Source organism: Phoenix dactylifera, unplaced genomic scaffold, assembly GCF_009389715.1.
Source record: "Phoenix dactylifera cultivar Barhee BC4 unplaced genomic scaffold, palm_55x_up_171113_PBpolish2nd_filt_p 000405F, whole genome shotgun sequence".
NCBI classification, from domain to species: Eukaryota; Viridiplantae; Streptophyta; class Magnoliopsida; order Arecales; family Arecaceae; genus Phoenix; species Phoenix dactylifera.
Window position 1 is genome coordinate 45518 of NW_024067847.1, and position 27208 is coordinate 72725.

The 27208-nt window shown below is 36.6% G+C and overlaps 1 protein-coding gene and 2 long non-coding RNA genes across 4 annotated transcripts; 2 read left to right on the top strand and 1 right to left on the bottom strand.

Moving 5' to 3' along the window:
• The first annotated feature begins 891 nt into the window (after positions 1–891).
• Positions 892–5146, top strand: LOC113461361. Its single transcript, XR_003383586.2, has 2 exons — positions 892–3090; positions 3153–5146. It is a non-coding gene; the product is annotated as an uncharacterized LOC113461361 (long non-coding RNA).
• On the bottom strand, positions 3328–5439 carry LOC113461362. The gene is made up of 2 exons (XR_003383587.2): positions 4371–5439; positions 3328–3585 (listed from the first exon to the last, which is right to left on the bottom strand). It is a non-coding gene; the product is annotated as an uncharacterized LOC113461362 (long non-coding RNA).
• A 573-nt stretch (positions 5440–6012) lies between these two features.
• Positions 6013–25961, top strand: LOC113461363 (probable calcium-transporting ATPase 8, plasma membrane-type). Of its 2 annotated transcripts, XM_039118748.1 has the most exons (8): positions 6013–6368; positions 15681–15735; positions 15830–17766; positions 18027–18185; positions 21070–21241; positions 21346–21644; positions 25309–25626; positions 25753–25961. In XM_039118748.1, exons 1-7 carry the CDS (start codon positions 6192–6194, stop codon positions 25615–25617), a joined length of 3108 nt encoding a protein of 1035 aa, XP_038974676.1. In that variant the 5' UTR covers positions 6013–6191; the 3' UTR covers positions 25618–25626; positions 25753–25961. The 2 variants fall into 2 exon arrangements, with proteins under 2 accessions (XP_038974676.1, XP_038974675.1); XM_039118747.1 differs by having other exon boundaries at positions 25309–25961.
• The last annotated feature ends 1247 nt before the right edge of the window (positions 25962–27208 follow it).

The following is a 27208-nucleotide window of genomic DNA, read 5'->3' on the forward strand; positions in this document are numbered from 1 at the left end:
TATACCCAAATATAATCTTATTGAAATGCATTTCTCATTTATAGATATCCAAAGACTATCTAAATGATTATAATCTTGTCCAAAGGTAGTTCGATGTGCTCTTTTTTATCACGAATTTTTGCATATGATGAAGCACCATGTAGGCCTTAATGATGATGGGAACCCAACAATATTCTCGAATGACGCTCTTCTTGACTCTCATGTGAGCACAAGCCATGATGCATCCAATTGATAGCCTTGTATTCTATAATATGGGCAGTACTGCATATCTTATTTTATTGCATATTGTCAAGTTAACATGCTTTCATGTGATTGGAGCTAATACTAAGAATAATTGCCACATAGGGTTGGTTAATTGAACAGTTACATGACAGATGTCCTTAAGCATTTCTTATTATAAATTTAGATAAATTCAAAATTATTTTAATATCCTGCCAAGTTAGCATGTGAGAACAACCACATACTATAGTGTTCAATAGTCTTGCATTCCTGCTTAGATGACCCTCCATTCAAAAACTATTGAAATAATGATGTGATGGCAATGATGATGATGATAGGCACCAACTATCATACCTACCTCCATAATAGGCTATTGCTGGTGGCCTCACACTTATTTTCTAGCCTTTTATATAATATATATAAATCATCAATTGTCACATACTTCCCCCGTTCAAGCCCTGACGTCCTCATCAGGCTAAGGGTTCAAATCCATTCAAATCTAATCACAAACACCACGATCGGTCCGTGGTCAACCCCAATGGATCCGTGCTGCAGTGTCCCCTAGTTCACATAAGTTATGGGCCGGGTCCGCTCTGATACCATTTGTAACAACCCAGGACCTCATCCAAAATGGCTAGCCGAAAGTTATTATTTGGGTTCCTTGATCCTGTATAAGTACCCAAGATCTACCCAGCAAATAACCGATGTGGGACTAAACACACGCCCGCACGGGTCCTCACAAAAATAATGGGGCTGATGCAATTACAAACACCATGCAATGCACGGACTGCTATGTTTGTGGGATTGGTTGACCTCTCTAGCCCAAGTTTGAACTAAAGAGAATCCCGACTCTTCGAGTACTATTAATCATGTGCCCATTTATAAACAGATTTAGAATCCTCTTCATTTTGGTATTAAGTGAAGGAGGGATAGTTGATCAATCATGGTCATCCCTCTCCAGTTCAATGCCAAACTAGAGAGGATCAAAAGTCTTTACAAAATTATATTGCATCCGTAGAATGCTCTCTCGCACATGAAGGGTATATATTTTTTTTTATTTGTGTCATAACCATTAATATAAGTTATTTTAGTTGAAAAATATATTGAATTAGGATTTAATAAAAAGGAATTTTACTCAATTTCTGCCACTAGGGAAAACCAATGCCACTAGAAAGGAATTGGAATGGGCTCGTCTTGTTTATTATTGCAGTTATATATTCTAATATGATGAATTATTTGTTATAGTGGCAAACAAAATCATGACTTTATATACCATCCATGTAATACATGGGTCAAATAGTTATAAAGATGTTTCTATTAGAAAACAATTTGACTTGGTTGATGTCGCGCATGCGATGATTGATGAAAGAAAAAGTGGTCTCTTTTTTATTCCTCGACAATGAGGACTTAAAATCTGTCATATGATTTAAATGTTTGGCTAAAACATTAGAGATGTGTTGAGGTAGTTTGTCCATAAACTTTTGAAAATTATTTCATGCTTCATTCATATAATAATGATCATTATCTAAATGAGAATAACAGTTATCATATGAATCATACGCTTATTATGATAATTATCATCATAGAAACAATGATAATACCAAATGAAGAATGAAGAATGAATTGAGAAATACCATGAAAAAGTGATTAAGAACTACTAGATAAATTCTAGGGTATGTTGAACCTACACTCTAGAGAAAAGAAAAGAAAAAAAAGTACATTGGATAGCCTTAGAAGCCTTGTCCATTTTTGTGAATATCCATTGAATGTGTATAGATGGTGAGAGATCATGAATGGAGCCTCTTTTCCTTATTATAATGTAGATTGATAGTTATTTCCATCAATAACTAGATCTTTTATTTATTGCACTTGGGTGGTTGTCGATTGTTTTCCTATACAGATAACTTTTTTGTGCAACTAACTTTCTCTAGGTAGTTGACTCTAGCAATAAACTATCTATGTATTGTCTTTTGTGTAAATAACAAGTTGCTAACCTTGATCCATCCAATTGCAAAGATATAATTGATTAATTAAATCTTGGTCGATATAATTACCGACCACTTTTTTGTAGTTGGTTGATGATCCATTAATTTTTAAAAGGTACCAAGCAAATGAGCTTGTATTTCAATTTAAGTTACATGTAGTCGGAATTGCATGTAGTTTAGTAGCGGATAGGTGATTTTATTATATTTGAAAAGTTATTGCTGAAGATGATATAGTTATACTTATCTTTTAGTTTGAAAGGCTAGAACTAGAGGTTTTATGTTTAATGGAACTGCATGGTTGCAAGAAACTACAAGAAATGCAGGCATCTGACGAATTAAGACCATGAACTTACCCTATTTTTGGTGTGTTTTTTTTTTTGGATATAGTTTATGGTTCCTACATATCATTAAGCATCATATAACCATTGTGTTGGGAACCCCTAAAATCTACATGAATAATGCTTGTTTTAGCTCTTCTTAGGCACAAGCAATGACCTAGGAATCTCGGTCCAAGTCGCATCTCTTAGGACTCGTTTGGTTTGTGGAAAAAAAGGAGAAAATGTATAGTCAACGGAAAAACAAAGAGATACCTCTTATTTGGTTGAAGTTTTCAAAGAAGAAAGATAGAAAAGTAGCATTTCTATGAAAATAAGGTTCTCGAATGAGTCCTTATTGTCTCACTAGAAATAATAGCAAAAATGACCACTGCTACATATCATGTGCTTAGTATCTAGTGGTGTCTGGGCACATTTTACCGAATCCCATTCTCCAACTCTTACGCAGGACGTGCAACCTAAGCACTTTAACATTTTCTATTAAGAATTGATTGATTTTGATTTAAAGTTGTTTCATTTTTAAATGATGTACTACCATATTAGCATGTGAAGTTATTTATAAAATAGTTATTTATAAAATAGTATTTATAAAATAGTTATTTTCATTTTTAAGAATTGTCCAACAAAATAGTGAAGTTATTTATAAAATAGTATTTTTTTTGAGGGAGAAGGTGGGTTATACCATTTTACTATAAATACATTTCATTCGAGTACAAAATATCCTGAAATTGAATAGAGATCAAAGATAAATTCTCCTAGATAGTATTCGCAAAATAACTGGCCACATATGATTCCACCTAATCTATAGCATCACTCACCTCTCTAAAGATATGAGTCACCTCGAGACCCTCTAGATCCCAATGATGCTCCAACTATACATTGATAATGGACAAAATCTTAATATTCACTGCACATAAATTCATACATAGTTAGATGCCCCTTGATCTATATAAATTTCAGAGAAAATAAAAAAATAACAAAAACAAGAACTAGGTAGTGGAGAGCTACAGTCATGCTTCGGTTCACTATATACTAGCAAGTAATCCCTGCATGCAATGTAGGATTTAGTTAAACAATATGAAAAATTAATAGAGTGGTAAGGATCAGCAAAATTTATAGTTAAACATTGGATGATACATAAAATGCTAATAAGTTTTTTTGAAATGATCGGACTCGGAGCTCACTTTCCAAGGGAGAAGACGCAAGTGAAACTTCTTCTCATAATTTATAATTTTTGCATTAAGACTAAAGATAAGCCCTTAATTTTGCATTGAAAATGGAAATAATCTCCACCAAGAATCGCAAGAATTTAGTGATGGTTGTATTGTTACAACCATAAAAAAGATACAATGTTCTTCTCATAGATCTCCCTACTTTGCTTACAATCCTATTTCACTCGGACCACCTAATATGTGTGATATCATTATCAAGCAGCTTGTGCCGGAAAAGATCAAGCCTCTTTTTTGAAAAAAAATAGAGGAAGGGGGTGGAGGGTGTTTAAAAATAGTCAAACCGTCTTGGGCTCTCCAAGCACGATATATTTTTATAAAAGGAAAGGTAGAAATCACAACAATACATACATCTATTGTAGAACTACAACTATATTTGATTCTTTCTTAGAGAAAAAAGAAATTTGTCACTATAACATCAAGTGGAAATTCCAAACACAGAATTCAATCCATTGAAAAGAGGAATCTCAAACAAACTCTAACTAACATAAAAAACTATATTAGAGTAATCATTTTATCCAACTCCAAAAAAATGTAAACAGGAGACTAAAAAAGAAAAATGAAGGAATGAGATTATAAAATATGGGAGGAGGAAGTGTTACCATTTGGAAGAGAGGAACAGAAAAACTCAAGCCGTAACCTTTGTTAGAATTTCTATAGCCATTGCCTAGAATAGAACGCTCATCTTCTCTTGAATACCTAGAGGAAACACCAAATCTTGCCAAGAATCGAAAGAGAGAGTGTGAGAGATAGAGGGGAGAGAGTGTGAGAGATAGAGGGGATCGGCGGTGAGAGTTTTAGTTATTCCGGCTTGGCAGCCTTGTAAATTTTGAAAGACCTCCTTCGGCATCTATAGATTGTATGTCTCTATCCTCCTTCTATGTCCTACACAAGAAGAGAGTAGGTAAAGAGACTTCGCGAGCTCTTTAATGGTAATGACGATATTGGGATTTTCCCCTAGAAACCCCTAAAGACTGGAGCAAAAAGAGCGATAAAGAAGGAAGATAGAGCAATTAGGGTTAGGATTTCGAATGAAGAGAGGAGGGGGTTCAAATCCCTCCAAGAAAGTGGGGAGATGGAGAGAGAAGAGGGAAGAGGGGTGAAGAGAGCAAAGAGAGGGTTTTGAAGGAAATAGGATGGTGGTGGTGGTAGTCTTCGGGTAGAGGGAGAGAAATAGGAGAGGGCTACCACCCCCTATCTCTCCAAGCCATGCTTGGCTGGTTAGGCGTCCGTCTCCCTCTACGCTGCTAACCAAAGATAGATTGTAGTCACCAAGGAAAAAAGAGGTTGCCGGTGCATCTAGAGCTTAACATATGGCGTTTGAGGAGAGGGGGGAGCTAAACTCGTGGCTAAATAAGGATATGTCGTTGTCACCAAGAAAAAAAAAAAAGAGGCACATGGTGCATCCGTTGCTCAACACATGGCACATTAGGAGGATACTAAACTTTTCTTTAGGGCCATTTTTTGTTAGGTAAATATTACGAAAAAATTGATTAACTTTTCTATTAATCTTCCTATGCACTTCTCTAGCTAGATAAGTTATTTTCTCATAAATAATATTTATCCCCTAAATAAAAGAAAAGTATTACCACCGAGGATGTGGTAAGTCATTTTCAAAATAACTCTATTTGTTTTATTCCTAAAATACTCCTAACCTCATAATAATAATATTATTATAATATAATATTATATTTATTATTATATTGTATAATACAATATAATATAATATATTATATATTATAATAATATAACATATAATAAAATAATATATATTATCATATAAATAATATATATATATTTTGCTAAACGTATAAATAATATATTATTATTATAACATAACATATTATTACAATAATGTATCATATTCTAATATAATATAATATAATATTATTATAATATCATAGTACATTATAATATAATATATTACCTATATAATACAATATTATATATAATAATTTATCTATTTTCTATTATGGAAAATAGAGAAAGAATATGGATCAATAGATTTCGGAACAATTTTTTAATACATAAAAGAATATAAATTAATTATTTTTTACCTAAATATTGTTTGGAAAATATTTATGCAGAAAAATATAGGTTTTCGGTAGGTCTTCTACCCTGGGCCTGTGGATCTAGATTTTGAAATCGTCAACATCGCGGCGGGATCCCGGACGTTGGCATGGAAGATTGTTCAACATCATGGCGGTGCAGGATGTATTTCTCTATGAGAAGAAAGTTGACAAATTCGCTCTTCTGACCCTCCCACTACTTCCCGTCCTGATCGCCGGCCGAAACAAACGCCATATGCATATAAAAAAATCGTGGCTTTCGAAGGGGGGAAAGCTTTTAATAAACTCTGACCCCTAGCTCGGAATCCCTCCAGCGCAAAAAAAAAAAAAAAGGTCGCGAGGGGCGGGGCGGAGATGGAGGAGTTCCTGAGGAAGAACTTCGATGTGCCGCCGAAGAACCCGTCGGAGGAGGCGCAGCGCCGGTGGCGGAGCCAGGTGGGGAAGATCGTCAGGAACCACCGGCGGCGGTTCCGCATGGTCCCCGATCTCGACAAGCGCTCCGAGTCCCAGGCCAAGCAGCGCAAGATCCAGGTCCCTGCCACTTGTCCTCTCTCTTTCTCTCTCTGCGATCTATGGAGAAGCTCTCTCTTTTCTCTTAACAAATCTTATTGTTTCAATAGTTCTCGAGTCGGTACTTTCTGTAGACATGGAAAAAAAGTTCTTTCCTTTTTTTTGTCCCTACAGTTCTTTATATTAAGAAAGGGGTTGCATGAGAGATTTTGAGATAGAAAATTGGACGAAGAGGAGTCCATAATAATTTGGATCTGTAGCTCGTTTTTTCCGCATGGTACGATTTCGAACGTCGAGGCCAAAAAAAAAAAAAAAAAAAAAAATCTCGCGTCCGAATGGGTGTGAAACGGAAATATCTTTTCCCCTTCCTTATGAGTTTTTTTTTTTTTTTTTTGGGGGGGGGGGGGGGGGGGGGGGGTGGGGGGGAGGAAGCTTCCATGAAGTTTCTCCCGGAGGAAACGATATGAAATAAATTGATTTGAAAGTGATCCCTTAATTTATGTCGTACGCCTTGTTCGTTCGTTCTGCGTCTTCCGTTCCTTATCCCGTTATGAAACCAACAAAGCCTCAGTCAGTCAGTCGTAAATAGCTTCAGTTATTAGTGTATGCGACAAAAAAGGGAAGAGTATTAGTGGCGGGAGGTGGAGGTCAGCACACGTCTGTAATGGGAACCCTTAGTGGGTTAGGTGTAGTAATGGGTCCACCTATATGGCTGGAAATCTCATGCCGACCATACCGGTTTTACCAAATCTTTTGTAGGGCCCATGCATCAACAGCGTATTTGGTCAGATCATGTTTGAATGGCATTCAACTGCACCAACTTCGAATCTTGGAGGAACATGGGCTGCATAATGTTACCTGAAAATGTTTTAGGATGTGTTCAGATGGAAAGGAGTGGCAAGTTTTTGAATGGACTTTTGACTTGAATTTTTCTTTGGGGGGCACATCGATCTTTGGCACCTTTGAATCGTCCAAAATGACTTTGATCCGATCAGCAATTAAAAGTTTTCAGCTTTTGTGTGCAGCACCTTTGATGGGATTGCAATGGTAGAAAGCAAGGTTTATAATAAGATGTTTTACAATTATGATCAGAATCTAGATAGTAGCCATTGCCTAGCCATTATTCAATCATGCCATAATACTTTTAAATTCAAATATCTACGCTACTGCAAGAATTTTTTATTCAGTAAAGGTCACTTTAGCAAATAGCAGAAGTTTCCCATCGGCTATTGTCCATTATCTTCCATTGTAATGGCTAATAATGGTCATTACAACAGCTATTATTCTTTTACTGAATAAACTCAGTGTTGGTCTGAATGGGTTTATTGGCCATTTTTTCTGCTACAATGATGTGTAAGAGGTTGAGAGGGTGTCCATTATTTAGTCTAAACCATATGATCAACACCATTACCAACTGAGTTGGACTTATTTGTGGTGAGAAAATGGTTTATGTATCTGGTAAATACAGTCAATTTTTTGGATCATGTGAGCTATAAAGGGCTGTCGTCCTCTAAAGAAGAAAATTATCAATGAATTGAGTGTCCCATCATATGCACATCCAGTGACAGGAGGGTGTCTGTTTTGTATATGGTTGAAGTGTCCATACACGTGATATTTAAGAGGTGAATAATGTATTGAGGTGCCTGGATCTGCATGGTAATTAGATTTAAATTAACATCAAGTTGGTCAAATGATCCTCCCAAACCTAATGATACTAGTGAAACCCTTTTGTGTTCTTGAAACACTTTTATGTTCTCCAATATCCAGTCAACATGTGTGATTTGGAAATATCTAATATCTTGGCAATCAGTTTCAACATATAAGTATGACTCTACGATTTGCATACTAATTTCCCCATTTCAGCTTGTTTGAAGGGAAGAAGTTTATTTTTATTTTAAACACAATTTCAAGCAAAAACATTTGGTTCTCGTCCCAAACATTCAAAGTTGGGGATCTATATATGGTTGTGATTATTGAATGATGATATCCTTAATAATCTCTACTATCATAACGAAAACTCTTGGGTGTAACACTTCAACCCTCTTTTGACTCCACATTTTGTTATATTTACGAAAATACCTTTAATCAGAAAGACTTTAGTCTTTATCTATATATAAATTTGTTTTTTTTCCTTTTTGGGTCCATGGGGGACATGCACCATTTTCTACATACTAGTTCTAAAATTTCGGAACTAAGGTCTGGAAACTCGATTTCCGCTTTGAGTAAGTCCATGGAGCTTCATTTTGACGGTTTTAGAAGTTCTACTCCAAGTTTTAGATTTTCAATAAACAAAAAACTAACATGAATATAAAAGAAGCCAAGAAAAATTATTACATGACATTTCAAAGTGTTTTGTGCTATATAGGTTCTTTATTTTTGCAATTTCAACAATTTTGGGCTGAAGTTAATTTTACATAAGTCAAATTCCTAAGTATATTGTTATTTTGTACTGCAATATATATTATTTATAACCTTTGATTCATTGTATGCCATCCTATACTGAACCAGGCGGTACGGGCTATGCTGTACCAGTTTGGTATTTGTACATGCTACGGGGGGTGTATCAACACTCGATACACCGAACTAGCCCCCATACCAGGCGTACCGACACAGTGACAGGATGGCACCGGTACGGGGCCCGGTATCGAGACAACGTACTTTGCTTTGTTTGTTTCAAAATTTATTGTGTTCATCAACCATGAAACTTTTTAGTGCCTAGTATATCCAAATCTTTTTCTTCACTTTTTAGGAGAGCTCACTATTATATTGAATTTAGCATTTCTTACTTATATTTGAGCTTAAGAGGCATTTATTTCTTATATTTGGGGTTATGGAATGTTATATTTATTTTAGATAGAAAATATTATTTTTATGAAATGTATTATATGTAGTTGTTCACAATAATCTTTATAAAGTTCTGTAATAAGGGCCATTGTAGTGACCGAGTGGCCGATCTGTCGTTTGCCGACCTTGGTGGATGTGGCGAGGTTATCAGGGCGCAGGGTCAGCGATCTACTGGACTCTGAGGGGGGTTGTTGGAGGGTGGGGTTGATTCGGGAGGTATTTGGAGAGCAGTTGGCGGAGCTGGTTCTGTCTTTGCCAGTCCCCACGGGGGGGGGAGTCTGATAGATTAGTGTGGAGGGCGACGGGACGGTCGCGAGTGCGGGTCAGAGATCTTCTTGCCCTGTTCAGTAGGGAGCCAGGCCGTCAGATTGCGGGTAGTTGGATATGGAGGCTACGGATTCATCCCCGAGTGGCACTCTTCATCTGGAAGGTGGCTTGGGGTTGCCTTCCGACCAGGAGTTTATTAGCCCGGCGCGGTGTGCGGGTACCTCAGCATTGCGAGGCTTGTGGTGATAGTGAGGAGACCATCGAGCATGTCCTTCTGCGGTGCCCCAGGGCCTATGAGATATGGCGGAGGTCATCGGTGCCACTACCTGTCTCGGTGGGATCAGCACAGGACCTGTTGCAGCTATTGAGAGATTCCATGAGGTGTCCTAGGTCTGTTGAGGATGGGATTCTTAGGGCATACCTGTCCTACCATATCTGGCTGGACAGGAATGCTGGTATTTTCGAGGGGAGGCGGGCGCCTCCGTGGATGGTGGTAGACAGAGCGGCGCGTCATGCGAGAGAGATTATTGCGACTTCCGTTGTGATTTCCTCTGGGATAGACAGGGACACCTGGGGTACTCACGCTATTTCAGCGCCATGTTTTGCCCTTGTTTCTTGGGTACCCCCACCCCCTGGTTATCTCAAAGTAAATTTCGACGGCAGTAGGTCTGCGGATGGCGTGACTGGAGGGATTAGCTTTGTGATCAGAGACCACTTTGGAAGGATGATTGTTGCAGGCGGGCGCCGGACACCTGGCCTCACTGTTGTTGGGGCAGAGCTGCGAGCTGCCTGGGAGGGGTTATCCTATGCTAGGCAGGTGCTTGGTGTGGAGCGGGTGTTCCTTGAGGGGGACTCAGTGGTGGTGATTGACTGGATCCGGGGGGTGGACAGGTATGGTGATGGTCACCCCCTTATCCGGGAGACACGCAGGATGGCTCAGATGTTGGGCGGCTTTCAGGCTTTTCATGTGTTTAGGGAGGCGAACAGGGCTGCAGATTGGATTGCCTCTTATGTCGCCCGGCACTCCGGGAACTTTTTGTGGACGCTGGACTCAGATGTCCCTTCTGCTTTGTTGTCTTTACTTTCACGCGATTTAGATGGGTGTACTCAGGTTAGACTTATATGAATGAGTAACCGCTTTTTACCAAAAAAAAAAAAAAAAAAAGAGGCCTTAGCTCATCAAGGGTTATGTTTATTATTTGTTCCCTTTTTTAACTAAAGAAAAGCAATGAGAAACCACTAAATATTGGCACCATATAGACTTTGTACTTAAATAAATAAGGAAATCACCACAATAAGATATCAACACTAAAATTAAGCTTTTAAAAAAAACATCTATAGCTAGTCTTCGTCAATTTCAGCTAAAAATGACCGCTACCTGAAATTGGGCCAAAACCTTGATATCAACTTATCACCAGAGTGTTAGTTGGATGCTAGGGTGATATAAATCTCTCAAGATGCCTAGGCAGCCTTATCTTGTCATTATATGCACAAAGGCATATGCATGTTTGTGCATTTGTCTATGAACATAAATAGATACACATGCAACTATATAAGTATATATGCATGAAAATACATGCAACATTTTAAACAAGTGTGTATGCATATACTTAAACATATATCTGTATGTACAAAATCCATACATGTCTCATGGGTTTGTACATGTATTATCTTTGATCTTGTAATTTTTATTCATAAATGAGGTGTGAATACTCTTTAAGGAGTCAAACACATCGACTGGACTCAAGATAAAATAAAATTGTATTAGAAGTGTAAGATAAGTTAGGTGGAACAACTAACCAAGTTACACGAAAGCCTTCCATTTGAAACCCTAGAGCCAACCTCTAGTCTCTAGTAGAATTGACTATTAAGGAACTTTGGCAATTTGCATTTCTTGAGCAAAGGCATTAATAGCATATGTGATTACTTATGTTTTATTTATGAGTTCAATATACAAACTAGAGAGTGTCATGACAGTGTTTTTACCGTGCATATTTTAAAGCATGTTAAAATGTTGGTTTCATGAAACATAAGAAAACGTGATGATATAATGAAGTAGTTGAAATAAAGAATGACTGTGTAACTTTGCACTAAATCTATTGCTTGGGCAATTTCCTTTGTTCCTGGGTGATAACCTAGGTGATTTGCTCGGTCCATCTCTTGGAGCCACCCAACTTTTTTTACAATTATGCCTACAACACATGGATTTTGAGTTTAGTTAGTAGTAATAAAATAGGTGGTAAGTAAAACTATAGTAATAGTTTCCTCGATAATTTTCACATTAATGTATTGTCGAACATGCCTATCATGTTGTAGTAATACACTTTGGACTCATTTGGTTCGCGGAAGAAGAAGGGGGGGAGTGTGGTCAACATAAAAATAAAGAAATATTTCTTATTTGGTTGGAGTTTTCAAAGGAGAGAGATGGAAAAATAGCATTCTTATGGAAATACGATTTCCATGTTTCATGGAAAAGAAAAACCTATGGGAGACATGGGACAACTACTTTTTCACTGGTTGGAAATTGGAGTCTCTTTTTGTTTCAAAAGTACCCTTAAGCCATCAAAATTCATGGATAAGGTTTTTTCCTTTATTAAGGGTATAATAGGTATTTCATATAATTTTTTAGAAAAGTAGATATTCAACCAAACATAAGCCACTCTGAAATGTGCCTTTTTTTTAATGATCAACCAAATATGTCAAAACCATTTTTTCAGGCATTATATTCTCAAGAATCATCTTTTCATGACAAATATTCTAGTGAGGAAAAATTCTTTCTGCGAACCAAATGGATCCTTTCTGATTCTTCTTCTTTGTGAAGTTTAATCTCTCTCTCTTTCCCCCACCTCTCTTTCTTGTTTTAGCCCATTTTGCTTACAAACAGTCTATAAAGAAACAAAAATCAATATTCATAATAAGGGTTTAAACTTGCTTTGAAACCAAAATATCAAAGCTCGATCATGTTACATGTAATGTATCTACGTTATTGAACTTGCTGCTTATATGCACTATAGAGTCACTCTAGCCTTTTTCCAAAGTGATAGTCAAATAACCCAACCTCACATCTCTCTTGTTCCACCCTTTTATGAAAATAGATTTTAAGGTTATTAGCTGATTCAAGCCAATGTATTGATCAAGTTAGGATGGAGCATGAAATATGGGTGGAGCGTAGGTTCCGTGGCTATGTTTATGGCCTTCGATATAAGCATTGTCTTTTCTTTATTGCTAGATTTTAGGTAAATGGGATGTGGGTTGGCGAAACTCTAACCTTCCTATTTGGTAACAATCTAGGGCCTCTACCAAAAAAGCTAGCTAGGAGGTATTATTTAGGTTCCTTAGCCCTATATAGGTACCCAACATCTACCCAATGCATCGTCGATGTGGGACTAAATACGCCCACGTAGATTTCACATATTGAGGAGGTTTAATCTTTGGTATCCTTGCCAGGCTAAGGGTCTAAATTCATTCAAATCCAATCATAGATATTACAAATTCAGTCACAAATACCACGATCAGCTCGTGGTCAATCCAAATGGGCCCGTGTTGCAGTGTCTTCTAGTTCACATGGGCCATGGGCTGGGTCCACTCTAATACCATTTATAACAACTTAGGATCTCATCCAAAAAGGCTAGTTAGAATGTGTTATTTGGGTTTCTTGGCCATGTATAAATATCCAAGATCTACCCTAGTGCATGACTGTTGTGGGACTAAATACATACCTGCGCGGGTCCTCACATGTGTCCAATATAATAAAGATTACCTCTTCCTCTAATCTTATTCATTTAGATTATTAGGACCATGCATCTTTTACCTTCTATAGAAGGTTTTTTATTATACGTTCTGTTTATCATTAACAATTCTGACTTCTTCAATTCTTGAATGTTGCACTGATCCCATGATACATCGAATAAACCTTTGCTACTATAATTCATCGCACATGGATCAGTGCATTGTTTTGTAGAACATTGTATTACATGGTGCACTGTGCTGGTGAGGAGTTGGTAGACTACACCAATAATGCTTAATGTATTAGTTTTTTTTTTAATAAATTAGGATATGGAGGGGCTCTAACCCCACACCTTACCAAATACCCACACCCCCACCTAGGCCGAAGCCCAGACCCCTAGGCAAACTGTGCCTAGCACTTGGGGTACCAGGGCGCAGAGTTTATGGGGGCTGAAACGAGGGTCAACATGCTGTGTAGTCGAACCCCTGTACCTTGCCTAAAATGCCAAGGGTTTGTACCATCCAAACCAAAGTTTGGTGGTATGCATACCTTTTTCCTCAAGTTTAGAAAATTAGATATGTTACTGCATGGATAAAAATACATCTAAGCTAAATTTTGAGACATCATGCGAGCATGTGTTTCATTCCCTTAAACTACATATATTTTCAACTGATTATATAGTTTATTGTAGTTTTTACCTTATATCTTGTACTTCTTTACTTTTATTTTTTGGGTTGATTGAACATAAATATATAATGCTAGTCCATGTTATTTGTGTGTTAGATCTTTTCAGATGATGAAGAGCATATATCTAGGATTTGCTTCATGGCAATCGCCATGCATATTTAATATGGTTTAGAATGTTATTTTTATCTTATGGGCCAAAATCATGGTTGAATGTTAAAATGTGTCTAATGTTAGAGGTGCGAAGAGTAAGAGGGACATCTAATCATTCAAGAATCCACTAAGATATTTCAGAAGGGATGGGACAGAGGAGGTGGCTGGTAAAGATTGCAAAGCAAGCACACACTACTCAAAACATCCATAAGCAGTTGTTAGAGGGGTTCATAAATTACAAACACCCTTAACAGGGGGTAAGAAACTAGTAGAAAAGACTGGAACAGGAAAAATAAAAAGTTTTTACAAATATTTTGATGAACCAATGGAAATATCCTAACCAGTCCTGATGAGGTAGTACTGGCACTGACATGTTAAAGCTTTGAAATTTGGAGGCCCTTTTATGATGGAGGATTATACAAATCCAAGAGGTGCAAGTTTCAGGGACACTGAATGTAAGATATAACTCAAGAATTTAAAAATATCCAAAGGAGAATAAAAAATATCACATGTATTTGATAAGTGGAAAATGAAATACTTTTTGCAAGGTTTTGGAATGAACTAGAGGTGAATTATGTTGATTGTGTCAGAACTGTCAGATCGCATACAGTGGGTTGGCTTATGGCATAACTTTGTGGTAACATAATGAAACAGTAAAGAAACATGATGGCCCTTTATAATGAAAGCGAGATCAAAGATCCAAACAGGTGCAAGTCAGAGACTGATCTGAAAGGTTCAGATTCCAGCTACAATTGTTAAATTTCTGATCAGACTTCAGATCTGAAGTTTTCATGTGATCTTGATTAAATTCTTTAGTCGTTTGCATCCAGTAAATTTTCTGATGGCAAATGGAAAACATGATGTGGGGTTTCAGCCAGCGTTCAGCTATATTTATCAAAGTGATCCTGACATTAGATTGGTGAGCAAGTAAAAATAAACTTGTCAAGATTAAAGCTTACTAGCACGAATCTTCTATGAAAGATGACATTCCCACTCTCAAATCTCCTTGGAAACCGGTCCCTCCACATGCTTCCTGAGTCTTGTTTTATTATTTTTTTAAGGAGACCTTCCTAATGCCCGGATCGGACCCGCTTCCAATAACCAAGGATTGAAGGATGAGCCATTGTGTCATGCTAAGTGTCAGAAGCTGTCATGACAAGCTTGAAAAGAAAACTAGGATGGGGGTTGTATTCCAACAATATACGTGTAAATATGTTATTTCTCCTAAAATATAGAAGGGGCCCATCTTCCTTCTCTTCCTCTTTTATGTGCAAGTACAACTAGATTGCTTATTCACTAATTTGAATATGGATATATTGTGTACATAGGATTCCTTACACTCATCCTAAATTCCAGTCCAAAACCTTCAGTTTATTAATAAATCTTATGAACAAAATCCTGCAAATGGTAAAATCTATATGAGGATGAGTTGTTCCCGATCACTATGCAACTAGTCCTCATCACTCAAGTTGTTCCCTATACCCACCTAGGTTCACTAGATACTTTAACTTTTCTTATCATGCAACTTTTTCATTAATTTGAATCTCATAGTTATGATAGCGATGACAAGGAGGTAGTTTTACCATTTTGGACTGGCTTCCCTGCAACACGAGATTAAGGCATAATATTCTTACCATTTGTTGTTGTCTACTTACCAGGAGAAAATTCGAGTCGCCCTCTATGTACAACAGGCTGCTCTGCAATTTATTGATGGTATGGCCTATCTTAACTAAAATTATTAAGTTCAGCTCTTTTTAGTTCCTCCCATCACATCTTTTATCCACTGCTTGATCTTTCCTCTATGCAGCTGCTAAAACTGAATATCAGATTCCAGAAGAGGTTAGGAAAGCTGGTTTTTATATCAATCCTGATGAACTGGCATCTATTGCACGTGGACACAACACCAAGATCTTGAAGATCCATGGAGGAGTTGGTAGGTTAGCAAGAAAACTATCTGTCTCACTAGAAGATGGCATCAAAACAAGTGATTTATCCATTAGGCAGAATATTTTTGGCGTCAACCAATATGTAGAGAAGCCCGCAAGAAACTTCTGGATGTTTGTATGGGATGCATTGCATGACTTGACATTAATTATTCTTATGATATGTGCTTTGCTTTCCGTGGTTGTCGGACTTGCAACAGAAGGGTGGCCAAAGGGTATGTATGATGGGCTTGGAATCATACTCAGTATTTTCCTGGTAGTCATAGTTACTGCAGTCAGCGACTATAAGCAATCATTGCAATTTCGAGATTTAGATAGAGAAAAGAAAAAGATATTTATTAAAGTGACAAGAGATGGTTACAAGCAAAAGGTTTCTATTTATGATGTGGTAGTTGGAGACGTTGTTGATCTATCAATTGGAGATATAGTTCCTGCTGATGGAATATATATATCTGGATATGCCTTGTTGATAGATGAATCAAGCTTGTCTGGAGAAAGTGAGCCAGTGTATATTTCTCATGAAAACCCTTTTGTGCTGGCTGGGACTAAAGTGCAAGATGGGTCTGCTAAAATGCTAGTGACTTCTGTTGGTATGAAGACAGAGTGGGGAAATTTAATGGAGACTTTAACTCAGGGTGGGGATGATGAAACACCTTTGCAGGTTAAGCTAAATGGTGTTGCGACAATTATTGGGAAGATTGGTTTGGCATTTGCCACATTAACATTCTTAGTCCTGTTAGTGAGGTTTATAGTGGACAAGGCCATTCATGTTGGCATACTAAATTGGGCTCCGGATGATGCTTTAAATATACTGGATTATTTTGCAATTTCTGTTACTATAATTGTTGTTGCAGTTCCTGAAGGACTACCTTTGGCTGTGACATTGAGTCTTGCATTTGCAATGAAGAAGCTGATGGATGAGAAGTCTCTTGTGAGACACCTATCAGCCTGTGAGACAATGGGATCTGCTAATTGCATTTGCACTGATAAAACGGGTACTCTGACAACTAACCATATGGTAGTTGATAAGGTATGGCTCTGTGAAGTATCTAAATCATTTAGAGGCAAGGAAACTGCTAATGATTTGAGAGGTGCGATGTCAGAAAATGTTATAGACATCCTTCTGCAGTGTATATTTCAAAATACTAGTTCAGAGGTGGTAAGAGGAACAGATGGTAAAAACACCATTCTGGGTACACCGACTGAAACGGCATTTCTGGAATTTGGCTTGGATTTGGAAGGACTTTTTGATACCAAACATCGAGATTGCAAAAAGTTAAGAGTGGAGCCCTTTAATTCAGTTAGGAAGAAGATGTCTGTCCTCATTTCATTACCTGGTGGGGTAATTCGAGCTTTCTGCAAAGGTGCATCAGAAATTGTACTACAGATGTGCGACAAGATAATTGATAGTGATGGAAACACAGTCTCATTATCTGATGAGCAGAAAAAGAATATTGCAGATGTCATTAATACTTTTGCCTGTGAAGCATTAAGAACGCTTTGCTTGGCCTTTAAGGATATGCATGGCGATCATAATGGAGAAGAAATTCCTGCTGATGGTTACACATTAATAGCTGTTTTTGGCATTAAAGATCCAGTGCGGCCAGGTGTCAAGGATGCAGTTCAGACTTGTATAGCTGCTGGTATCAAAGTGAGGATGGTGACAGGAGACAATATTAATACAGCTAAAGCCATAGCTAAAGAGTGTGGCATATTGACAGAGGATGGTTTAGCTATAGAAGGACCAGAATTTCGCAGCAAGAGCCCTGAAGAAATGAAGGAATTAATACCTAAAATTCAGGTTCCATATCATTCTCTAGTAGATAATGCAATGACAATTTTACAACTTCACTGATTACCATTTCCAATTTCCCATGCTTGGAATGAAATGTCATGTCATCGAAGAGCGAGACCTTCCATGCAGTGAAAATTATTCCAACTGTGAATCAGTGAGGGAAATTGTTCAAGTTGTACATTGCCGTTGCATTGCTCTATTTTGACTTTTTGAGTATTGATGAAATATCTGAAACAACTATTTTATGTCAAGATATTTGTGTGCAGGTCATGGCTCGGTCTTTGCCTTTGGACAAACATACCTTGGTGACAAACTTGAGGAAAATGTTTAATGAAGTTGTTGCAGTTACTGGTGATGGAACTAATGATGCACCAGCATTGCATGAGTCGGACATTGGTCTAGCAATGGGTATTGCAGGCACAGAGGTATACATTATTTGTTCGTGATTATTTCTTGTTACCATGATTTAAGCACAGAATCTCATTATTTTCAGCTCATGTTTTTTATACGATTGGGCAGTTTCATTGAAGAAAAAAATTCACGAAAGTAAGGTGCAAGTTGATGACACTTGAAAAATCATATATAAGTAATTAAAAGTCAAAATAACTGCAGTTTTTTTTTCTGCAACCATATGAGTTTTGATTTCAGCAGTTAAGAGTGGTTAAGCTTTAGTTTCATCAGCTGCAGTTGATATCCTACAAAAACCAGAATTACAAATTAATATTGGGGGAAAAATATAGAGAACAATGAAATAACTCCACTCAACTCAACTAAGACTTTATCCCAAACTAGTTGGGTTTGGCTACGTAAAGCCTTTTCATCCATTCTGCTCTGCATAGGCCATACTTTCTGAAAGATGTTGAGATGGGGAATATTAAATAATTCAAGAAAATATAATAGAGATTCTTCTAACGTATATTATTTTGTTTATGGACCTATTGCCTCACTGATTTTACATTGAAATGATAATTTTTTAAATAAGATATTAATTTTCAAAAATATCTATAAAATTTAAAGAAATTGCATATATAGCTTGTACAATCTGCAGACCCATAATTTAGATTTGGCTTAAATCCTGGAACTGGTCAAGTTTTGTATTGAGTCAGGTCAGAATTGAAATATCCCAGTTTTGGTTCCCAGAGCTTTTGGTGGAACTTTGAACCATGTTTTTAACAATTCCATGTAAATATAATATTGTAAATTATGCTGTATATTTGTGGTGATTTTCATTTAACATATAATTTCTTCTTTTGTGCCATACATACATTCGCAACTGTCTTCATTATATCAATGGTAGAAATGAGCTCAAAATTCATGACAAGGATAAACAGATGCATAACTATGTTTGACAAGAGATTCTGAGTGTCCTATATATTCCTTCAGTTTTTATAGGAAGCTCATAGTTTTCAACTGCAATGAGAAGCTTCAATACTATCATTTACCACAATTTCTAACCTTTGACCTGAAACAGGACATACCTTTTTTCTCATTATTGTGTCCATTGGGCTTTCTAATTCCTAAAAGAAAACTGAAATAATCAACAGATAAGATAAGCAAACCATCTTGAACTGAAACAATAGGCTGCTTAAGATAGCGAGACAGGTTTTAAAAAAGAAAGCAGGCGAACCTATACTTCATGTACCAAACTGTAACTGTATGTTCTGTATTGCTTTGATAAGCAGCTGGTGGACTAGATACTATAAGATAGGATGGCTACTGCTTGTAAATTTCTGTAGCCTTAGGCGCATGAAAAGTCTAACAACCTAAGTTAATTAATGATAACATGGCTCATGAAAGACATTTATGTGTAGTCTCGTAAAAGAATGATCTAGCTAATTCTTTCACTACAATACAGCTATGCAAGTGTGTTTCCACATTAAAGGGTTTGAAGATGCACCCTTGGTGTTTCTGAAAAACAATCTACATGCTTTTGTAGGATGAAATGATGAAAGGTTACTTAAGGTGATGAGTATGGGTAAGGAGCTTTATAACATGCTCCCACATGTTGTAACTTGAAATGAATGAGACATAGATTGACAGGCCTTGTTATATAGCATTCAGAGAACAATGTTTTCTGGTTCCGTATACCCTTTTACGAGTTCAAGCTGATTGCATTTATTTGAGAAGTTTGGATATGTTGAAGAGCAGCAAGGTTTTGTGATACCATAATGGAGTTGCTAGTGGCATGTTGGGCTACAGTTTTTAAGGGTACCTACCATGGTATGCTATATCTTACCAAACTGGGCAGTATAGGGCGTATTGTACCATACTGGTTGCATACTGGTACATAGTATAGATTGCATACAGACATTCGGTGCGCTGAACCGACCCTCGTACTGGGCGTACCGGCACATTGATAGGGTGGCACCGAAATGGATCTTAGTACCGAGATGGCTTACTTTGGTACTTGTTATTGTGTGCATGCGTACATTGTACCTATTGGGTATATTGTTGTATTGGTAACATAATTGCTTGGGTCCAACATCGGAGTACCTCCTTGAAGCTATAATCTGTTATTGCTGATACAAGTAATATTGCCAGATAGGAATGCGTTCCTTTTGCATATGCACTTTATGATGCCAATTTTTTAACTATTATTACTCTTACAATTTTTTTAATCAAGTGTTCCTTTTGTGTCTGTCTGTTTTGGGAAGGAGTATGGTGGGTTAAGTTGATTGTATATATAACCTTTGCATTTTATAAGCTTCTTGATTTGTAAATAATTTAGAAAGTTAAGAAAAGATGGTAAGAAAGCTTTGAGAATTTGATCTGTTCCTGGAATGACATGAACATTTTCATTTCAGAATGTGGTCAATAATAAGTTACACAACATTCTACTAAAAATTCTGCTGTAAATTCATGTCAGAATTTTGTTAACATTGTTGACATGTCTCTATTTACCTAAAGTAAGCTGATAATGTCATAACAAATGTTAATAGCACTCTAGAAATCAAAAATGTTGTCAAGTGCCCAATGTACATGAAAAATTTTGAAAATCAACGCAGTTAATTATTAGATACTCAACGTTTTCATGAGGATGGGCAGTGGAATTGCCCATTCCATATGAAAATAAAGTGAGAATTCCTTATCAGTTGAAAATTGAAGCCTCAAAATGGTTCGTCTGAGCTTTTGCTCCTATGTGATGATTTTCGGTCCAGTACAATTGTGAGAATTCTAAGTAACCATGACGCTGAAGCCTTGTTCTTCTATCTTTAAATTAGAAATTCTTTCTGCGTTATTATCACGTTAATAATTACAACTATTTTTAACTTCTTTATGTATAATCTTGAACCTGTATGTTATGCACAGGTGGCAAAAGAGAGTGCTGATGTGATCATAATGGATGACAATTTCTCTACCATTATTAATGTAGCCAAATGGGGTCGTGCGGTTTACATAAATATCCAGAAGTTTGTACAGTTCCAATTGACAGTTAATGTGGTTGCTCTGATGATCAATTTTGTTTCTGCATGCATCACAGGTACTCCAAATCCTCATTGAAACTCTTTTCTTGTTGCCCTTTTAAGGACTATTAACTTGTTATTCCTTTTAAATCACTTATTTCTCATGTTATTTAATTCTTAGGGAGTGCTCCACTCACTGCTGTCCAGTTGCTCTGGGTCAACATGATTATGGATACACTCGGTGCTTTAGCATTAGCAACGGAGCCTCCAAGTGATGAACTGATGAAAAGACCACCTGTTGGGCGGGGAGAGAACTTTATCACCAGGGTCATGTGGAGAAATATCATTGGTCAGAGTTTATATCAGTTGATTGTACTTGGACTTCTCATGTTTGATGGGAAACGGCTTTTGAAAATCAGGGGTCCAGATGCTGATTCAGTTCTCAATACATTCATATTCAACACATTTGTGTTTTGCCAGGTATCCATTTTAACTGTATTTTTTAAGTAAAATATGGAACATTTCTTGTAACTACAGCTCAGCACCATTATTGCATAGTTCTTTATTTTGGATCTCAACTGGCTGAACTTATAGTTTCTGCATGGTAGGCGTCTCTGTGTTTTGCTTATTCACAGAATTCTAATAATGTTTGTTAGGTTTTTGAAAATCTATGTTTGCAATAAATCTCTTTTGGTATATAACTCTACCGGAATGCCAGTGCATAAGATAGAAAAGAGCAACAAGTCCCATTGTCAATAAAGAATGATTATATTGGAGAAGAGGTTGTGTGATAGTATATGGTTTCTAAGGTTATTACACTAAATACTTTCTTTATCATTGGCATTAGCAGACTACCTGGTTTGACGGAATGTTATAACAAGTAGACTTGGGGAGTTTTATCAGTTTAATCAATATAAAGACCAAGTTGAAATGGAAAACTTTATTCTAGAGTATGAAGTTTCTGTTTATGTGAAATTTATCTAATTTGAAGGAAGAGTTTAGTTCCGATTTATTGATCATTTTTCATTTGATAAGAAAAAGAAATTAATTACTCTACTACCTAATAAAGTATAATGTACATTCATTTGTATTATTACTGATATATTATTCCCAATAAGCTACTTTAGAGATAAAACTCTTCATAGTTTTTCAATATCCTTCCTACTGCAGTTCTCTTGTCCCAATACCTGTCTGCTGAGATGAGGCATGAATGTTTACACTTCATGAGATACATGAGGAGTATGACCTTGAAAATGATGTGTATGGTAACTTCATGAAGAAGTTATGAATGCAAGATAGAACTGAGGATTCTTGTACGTGCAATATTACAAGCATAAGTGATATTTTGTTTCTAATTTATTGGCAAGTTTTCTAAATATTCAAAATATTTACAGACACGGAAATGTCTTGAAATGTGCACATCTTTGATTGACATGTCTAATATTAAAGTGTTGTCATCATAATAAACATGGTCAGAGAGAAAAACAGTTTTAACTCTTGATGGTCCTGCACGACTAAATATTGTGGATGGATGCTTATTGAGGATGAGATGCAAATGTACTTTTAATGCAATAAGAACCATTAAAATGTGGTGTTGAGGATCACTTAATTACAGAAGAAGATAGTGGTGAAACTAAAAAGGTTTATTGTATGTGCATCTCTGGTTGACATGTCTGACATGAACATATTAAGAGAATGTTGTCATCATATTAAGCATGTCGGAGAAAACAACAGTTTAAATCTTGACAATCATGCACGACCTAAATCTTGATAGATTCTTATTGAGGAAGTGCTGCAAATGTACAATTAGAGCAAATGTGGTGTTGAGGATTCCTCAATTATACAAAAAGATAATGGTGAACTTAAAAAGGTATATTGGAGGTCTTTTTGGTTATGTAGTAGATGAAAATGGAGGTATAACAACTAGAGAAGTCAACTATAAGGGTCATTTTAATGATCTAAAACAAGTTGATGTGGAGTTATTATGCTTTCTTTCTCTCCCCCCACCCCTTTTTGAGAGAAAGAGAGAGTAGGAGAAGCAGATGCAGAGTGCCTTCTTCCTTTGTTGGGTAAAGGCAAGAATCACAGGCCTCTAGTATCAACACTTAATCATTAGCAACTCTTCAATTGGCACCTTATTTCTATTGTTGAATGATTTTATTTTCAATGCAAAGATAAATGGCTAAGCTCTTCCTATTTCAAATGCCTTTCCTAAACAAATGACAGCTTACTCTTCAATGCTTTACTAATGTATCGGCTCTATTAGGTTCTTCAACTTCCAAATTTTTCCTTACGAAAAGGTGCAGTTTCTTATGTCTTGCCTTTACCCTCTTTTCTCATCTAGGCTCTAAGTTTAGGAGAATCATGAAGGTTGGCTGCCCAATTTCATGAGCTTGGTTTGCATAACCAATAAAGTATGTCCCTTTAATTATCCATTAGTTTTTAGGTTCATGAAAAGCATCTATATCACTAAAATAGCCTTGTTTCAAATTTGGACCTATTGAGAACCAAATGTGCAAACTGCAGAACTTTCCATAATGTTTGGATGGATCAGACCTTTACTCAGAGACTTAGTGATGCTTGCTGGATGCATAAAAAATTATAGCAGATGTATTATTATGCTTTATAACCTTTATTAACCAATATTTTCCAAACTAATTATCTATGATATCTATGTTACAAACTACAAGGATACCAAGATTTTTCCATGGTGGTTAATAAGTTTATAATGGTTCCCATCTTGATGGGTTTCTCTATTCTTATTGTTGTCATTTTTCTTGTTGCAGGTGCATATTTGTTATGAAGGTCTTGATATCCATATATGATATTACTTATATGTATGTAATTAAACACAAATTATAAAACTTATATCTGCGCTGCCTATCTTACAATACATAAGTACAACCATCTCGTGCCTAACTTTCTCTAGGTTTTTTCTAAAAAAAATATAAAAAGAGATACAGACATGGGGTTCTATTTATTATAAAGTGATATTAGGCTTTCTAAAGATAAAACACATTTGCTCTTCTAGATAGTTTGATCCTACTAGCTTATCTAGGTTCTATTCCCTGATCTCATCGTTTTTGGTGGCAAAAGTGGTGACAAAATGAATTGAAAATCCACACTGATCTGGTGCATTATAGAATGTGTAGGTCAGGATTTAACGGTTTTGATGATTAGATCATAGCAAAATCTCATATCATGCCATTGAAACCATCTGGGAGATGGGGTGACACAAAACACAGCATCCCCATAAATCTGCAGTGGACTGTCAGGTGAGTTCACCTCCAATTCCCTATTGCAAAGGGAATGTACACTTTTCCAACAAGCCTCTCTCTCTCTCTCTCTCTCTCTCTCACACACACACACACACACACACACACACAGAGGCACTGCTCATGCATGCTATTTATAGTACACCCCTATGCCTTGCTAGATGCTTGAATTTCTTGTTGAGAGTACTAGCAAGTTTCAAGCTAATTTATTGGAGTGAACATTTTTTTCAACTTTGTGCATATCTTGCCAGATGCTTGAATTTCTTGTTGAGAGAACTAGCAAGTTTCTTGCAATTTCATTGAAATAAACATTTTCTGCAACTTTGTGCATATTAATTCTGAGAAGAAAGGAAACTGTACCCGACCAGGGATGGACGTAATAATAAGAACATATGATTACCATTTGCTCCAAATTCAAGATGTTCTACCCTAGTTCATGTATACTTTTCCAGGCTGTAAACTGTCCCGTGCATGTTTCCTAGCATATTTTGTTAACATTTTCATGTCAATGGACATCAAGAAGAATAATCATTATAGATATTCAAAAGGTGTCTTCTAAAAGATTAAGCTAAACTTTCTAGAAGTTTGGTGGTGTTTTATCATCTTTTGGATGTTAGTGGAATAATAAATGTGTCCGGTACATGTTAACAGCATGTAAAAGAACCAATGTGGGGTCTCACAAAGCGCAACTAGCTATCTTCACTATATATTTTTGAAATCCTGAATATATTTCCAGTTTAAGTTTTCTTTTTTTTGTTTAATTATGGCTGTGAAGCAGCTTATGATCATCCTGTTTATTTGTTTTCCTTCATCAGATTATTCGATCATTGCAAATTTATTTATTTCTAAACCGGTTCTTATTGCTTCAGGTCTTTAATGAAATAAATAGCCGGCAGATGGAAAAGATTAACGTGTTCCGTGGAATATTCAGCAGCTGGATCTTTTCAGCTGTCTTAGCTTCCACTATCATATTCCAGGTAATAATAGTGCAGTTCCTTGGTGCTTTTGCAAGCACGGTGCCGCTGAGCCCACAGCTATGGTTGCTCAGTATACTGATTGGAGCCATCGGCATGGTCTATGCAATCATCTTAAAGTGCATTCCAGTAGAACTAAACAAGCAGCCGGTTTGCGATCAAAATGGTTATGAGCCAATCCCTAGTGGTCCAGAAGGGGTGTAAGGAAACAAAGTGAGTTGTTCATCATTTCATAATATCATGGTTTATAGATGTTTTAGGAGCTATTCAGTTATTATAATATACGCACTATATTTCAAATCATCATTCCATGCTTACAAACTCCCACTGTTTTGCAAGGGTTTTGTTTGGATGTGATGGTTTCTAGTTCGAATTAGTTGATGAAGTCAATACTAATTTGGAAAGGTTGCTTTTGCGATTCTGTTTTCTTGCTGTAAAACAGAAAAGAAGTAAAAATCTTTTTGGCAGTTAAATATTGACTTTTTATGTTTATGCATCTACTTGAGTAGAATTTGATGATAAATTGTAGATTATTAGCACTTGCTTTCTGTGGTGACTTCTCCATGTTTCTACTTTATTATTGTTGTTGTTTGTGATGGGTCTGTGGTTGTTTTGAGTTGGCTCAGGAGGTATATGGTGTCTCTTTCTTTTAAAAAAAAGAAAAATAAAATAGAGGTTTTAATTACTGGGCAGGAGAGCACACGAAAACGAAAAAAGAGAATTGTAATCCAACCCACCAGCCTTCTGCTTTCCTGTGGAAACACTGTATGGAGTTAATTTTATGCAACCCTATTCTATTGGCATGGCAGCATTCTTCAGAAATGATCTGATTTCTCAGATGTCTCTTGTCCTGACAATACTGTTGGTGTATATAAGTTTATAAATTATTAATATTTTAAATTAAAAGTTTATTCTTCCAACTGGTTGGCTCTTGGGGTTTCCAGCAATAAAATATAAGAAAATGTTTTTTTTTGAAATTTGCATTATAACTAGTTATGGTTTCCAGTAGAGGAAATTGATGTGACAAACAATATGAAATTGAAGAACAGAGACTACCGTTGAGAAAGAATCCCAATGCGGAAGATGGGAAATGAGATCGTACAGAAAAATATGTGATAGGAAGCATATGGAGATGTGATATAAATCAAAGGAAAACTATTGAGAAACTTGCTAATATTGAGAAACTATTGAATTCTCGCTGGTTTTTTCAAGTTGAATTCCCTTTGAATAAGTTTATAAATGTTTTCGAACTCCTCTCTTGCTAATATTTGCTCTCTTGTAAGAAAATGAAGTCAAGGGTGCATTGAATCATATGAAAGGAGTGGATGCAGACCATTAAGAAGAATCATTAATTTATGCTTTTTTCCTTTTCCTTTTGTTTTGAACCCGCCCCCCTCCTCTCTCTCTCTCTCTCTCTCTCTCTCTCTCTCTGCGCGCGCGCGCGCGCGCGTCTCGTTTCTTCCCCAAGTTTGGACTTTAGATCTCTCAAAAGAGCCGCATTGGTTTCAATTCGCTTTCACAAAAAACGCATACTTCAGTGGGAAAGGGTTTTTATCCATCATGGTTTTAGTGGATGCGATAGACTCAATCTTGGTGGGACGGGATACCATCTCAAGTGTTGGAACATAAATGTCTCGCCGTGTCCTATCTTGGGACATTTCCTATCTCAAGTATCAGGATAGACGAGAAAACTAGAACAATTCCATCCCACAGGATTTAAAACATTCAATGCATCGTTGAAACACCATTTATTTTCATTTGGTTTTGCAATGCTTCGAGCCTGCCTGGAATGACT

Coding starts and splice junctions, on each gene's coding strand:
- LOC113461363 (XM_039118747.1), top strand. CDS start 6,192: ATGGAGGAGTTCCTGAGGAAGAACTTCGATGTGCCGCCGAAGAACCCG. Junction 15,736..15,829: donor TGCTCTGCAATTTATTGATG/GTATGGCCTATC, acceptor TCCTCTATGCAG/CTGCTAAAACTGAATATCAG. Junction 21,645..25,308: donor ACACATTTGTGTTTTGCCAG/GTATCCATTTTA, acceptor TTATTGCTTCAG/GTCTTTAATGAAATAAATAG.